Here is a 3,436-nt window from a genome sequence, read left to right on the forward strand (position 1 = left end):
AGGCAAGAAAAGGAATAAGGCTCATGCTTGCATAAGGTTTAATAGCATATTAGCATTACATATATTAAAAAAGAGTAAAAAAATGTTCTTAAAGACAGTTTGATTACATAAATACTTGAAAATTTCTAATGAGACTAAGCTAGATGTACGGCAGAGAGCTGGCTTAATAGGGAATGATCTTGCAACCTAAACAAAACTCAATTCTCCCAAGGGTTGACTACCATGTAGAAAGTTCTCTCTTTTCGTTTTTCTGGGTATGAACCTAAAGAGTTGCTAATCACTGCCTGTGGAGATGAACGCCGTGGTGGTGAGACGGTGGAGCTGCGAAAGATGAGTTGAGGAAGTGGTGTGCCATTGGTGGTGGTGATGGTGGGAGTGGTCCTCCAGGTGGTGGACATTGATAACATTTAGTGAAGAGTCCAAATGTATCAATTTGATGTACAAAATTAATAACACTTGCCCAACCACCAAATCCAAAACCAACAATAAATACCCACACCACTACAAATACATTAATTGAATATACTCCAGCCCATCTTCCCAAAAACTTTGGTGGTGGCTCCACTGCATTCTGCACATAAACACCAAACATTGAAACCTTAAAATCAAAACTAGACCTTCATGAGACCAGGAAGTGACCACAGGAAATTTAAGTATACTGTATGTACTAATGCATATTTACCTCTCTAGCAGCGGCAGATCTAAAGACAAGGATGTGAGCAAGAGAAGGAATGATGTACACAGTGAAGCTAACAAGTAAAGATCCAACAGTTGAATTGATAGGACCAAAGAATGGGAAGATAATAGCAAGGAACCAAATGGGGATCACAACTGGTAATCTTGCAGCAGCACGTTTGCATAAGCTTTTATATTCATGCATTCCAATTGCTTTCTCCCATACAAAATACAATGGTGTACATGCAAACCCAAATGTTATAAACTGCACAATCAAAAAACCAGATTAAATTTCAAATCAAAATAAGTTAAAAGATTAAACTAGATTGTACAAACAAAATGCTTTTTATTACCTGATGGATTAGCATTAGCACAACAGCCATATCTCTGAGTGGTGATTTTGGGAGAAGAGCAAAAGCATTGGAGTGATTTAGAAGCAAGTCACCAAAGGCCCAGTAAACAGATATTGCAGATGGTAATGTCAGTGTCAGTACATATAATGTTGCCATGAGATATATTGCTTTGAATTTCTGGGGCTTCCACATTGCGTGCATAATTTCTCTGTAATACACCGGACCAGAGAGTCAAAAGCCTACTTTAATACTACAACACAACACACATAATGTACACTTCATAGATAGATTGACATATCATCCTACCTACGGCAATTCAATTCGTTGCACAAATCTCAAAATATGCGCTTATGTTATGTATCTGTCAACTGATATATGGTGTGATTTATTAGAGTTCTTGCTTTTCTCAGTCTTTATCTGACAGTCTCTACATACATATATATTGTACTGTATTCTTGACAGTGTGCCACTCTTTATACCATTTTTCATTGTAGAGAATCTCTTGAGTCTCTCTCAGTATTGTTTCATTCTACATTGGACTTTAACTAACGATATATCATGGGAATGCAAATGCAAGTGTTGGGTAAAACTAACCCAACTCTTATGCTGGAGATGTGTGTAAAAATTAAAAAATTGTTGCGCAGAAGATCCGTCACCAATTTTGGAATTATTTATATGCATGCCAAGTTCAAACAAAATACTAGGGATGGGAGTTGGGTTTTGTTGTTGGCTTACACAGTAACAGCATGACCACCAAATGTGTAGAGAATGTTTGTTGCTCCTGTGAAATATAGAACCATTTTGGTCGGACCTGAATGCTTCACATCTTGAACCTACATGCAAGTCCAGCATAAATAATCTAACTTTTTTTTTTTTTTTTTTTGTTGTTGAGAAAATGAAGAAAAGAAAATAGTGAGATGATACCTGGCCATGAAGGAGAGAAGCAATGGTGAGGTACCAAGAAGTATAAGTAGTCATAATAAGTCCAAGAAAAGACCAAATTCTGTAATTTTTAAAGGAAGGAACAAAGACTGTGGTAGCACAACAAGCTCCAAATATATATGTCCAAGTCCTCTTGTCAAGGTTGTCATTTATGTAATATATGTTGCTGCAAAACCAAACAGAAAACAAAAACAAAAGCATTATCTTATGAAATTGATTCTGTGTTTAGTAATTTTAAAATTAGAAAAATGAAAAGCTAGGATATATAGGAATCTAGCTGCTAATCTGTTGTATGTAGTAGAGTATTATAGACAGTACCTTGCACAGGCTATGAGTTGAATAACAGATCCAAACAGAAGAAATGTGCAGTTAAATGCTAAACCCACGTTCCTCCAGTGTTTCCCAAGCAATCCATCCAAAACTTCAAACCACTGTTATCAAACCAAAACAAAAAAAACAAAGTTAGAAAATTAAAACCAAAAACAAAAGTTGAAATGTAGTAGAAAGTGAAAATGGGAAATCAAAACCAACAAACCTGGATAACATGGTTTCTGAAATCAACTTTCTCTCTTTCTTTTCTGGTTCTATATTCAACATACAGAACACTAATGAGATAAGCTGTCCAACTCCCTAACAATCCATAGAACAACTGGAAACAAATCCCTGATAACATCCCAAGTTGTGAAAATGAGTATGGTAATGTCAGCAGCACTTGAGCTACCTGCAGAAAACACAAAACCAAAACAAAAAGAAAAATGTCATGAGACTGCAAAACTAAACAAGAATGTAACCATGGAAGATAAAATACAAGCCCAAACAGAGAATTCAAGTACCTGATTTGAAGCACAGCTGAACCAAGCATCATAAACAGAACCACCATCCCACAAAAACTTAGAGAGTCTGGTTTTGTAAGTAGTTGGTTTTCCATCTGTTTCCATTTCAACATAGCTTCCAGCTATAACTGTTTCCACCACCTTATCTGATCCCCCCTCCATTTTCTTTTTGTCCCTCTACTCACTCAGCTCACTGTAATGTTCTTACTCTCAAAATGGGGTTATGGTTAAAAAAGAATCAATGGGTGTTTGGTTTGAATGAGAGAGATTCTGAGGTTTTAAAGAAGAAACTAGACTGAATAAGGATATTTATACAAGACAATGGGAGTCTTGGATGCTGTAAAAGGCATGTTTGAAAGCTATATAAAGTAGTAGTAAGTTTTGGGAGAAAAGAAAAGAGTATGCAGAAAACTGCTTTCATCACTGAACTCTCTAATTCAGATTTTAGTGGTATTGATTTAAAAAATTGTGTGTGTTTTTGTCCTTTATAATAATTTAAGAAGTGCATTAAATAAAAACTAATTTGTTGCAGAGGACATAATATTTTTCACTCTTTCCCACACGAATGAGTAAGTTCTACCCCCTAATTTTTACACTCTTCCCCAGTTAATTAATTTTTAGTTACACCATTCC

The 3,436-nt window shown here is 35.7% G+C and overlaps 1 protein-coding gene across 1 annotated transcript; it reads right to left on the reverse strand.

Moving 5' to 3' along the window:
* On the reverse strand, nt 1–3,196 carry LOC113290568 (auxin transporter-like protein 2). The gene is made up of 8 exons (XM_026540162.1): nt 2,804–3,196; nt 2,506–2,691; nt 2,289–2,401; nt 1,953–2,136; nt 1,764–1,861; nt 1,029–1,236; nt 683–940; nt 1–571 (listed from the first exon to the last, which is right to left on the reverse strand). Exons 1-8 carry the CDS (start codon nt 2,963–2,965, stop codon nt 278–280), a joined length of 1,503 nt encoding a protein of 500 aa, XP_026395947.1. The 5' UTR covers nt 2,966–3,196; the 3' UTR covers nt 1–277.
* Nucleotides 3,197–3,436: the final 240 nt, after the last annotated feature.

Source organism: Papaver somniferum, chromosome 1, assembly GCF_003573695.1.
Source record: "Papaver somniferum cultivar HN1 chromosome 1, ASM357369v1, whole genome shotgun sequence".
NCBI lineage: Eukaryota > Viridiplantae > Streptophyta > Magnoliopsida > Ranunculales > Papaveraceae > Papaver > Papaver somniferum.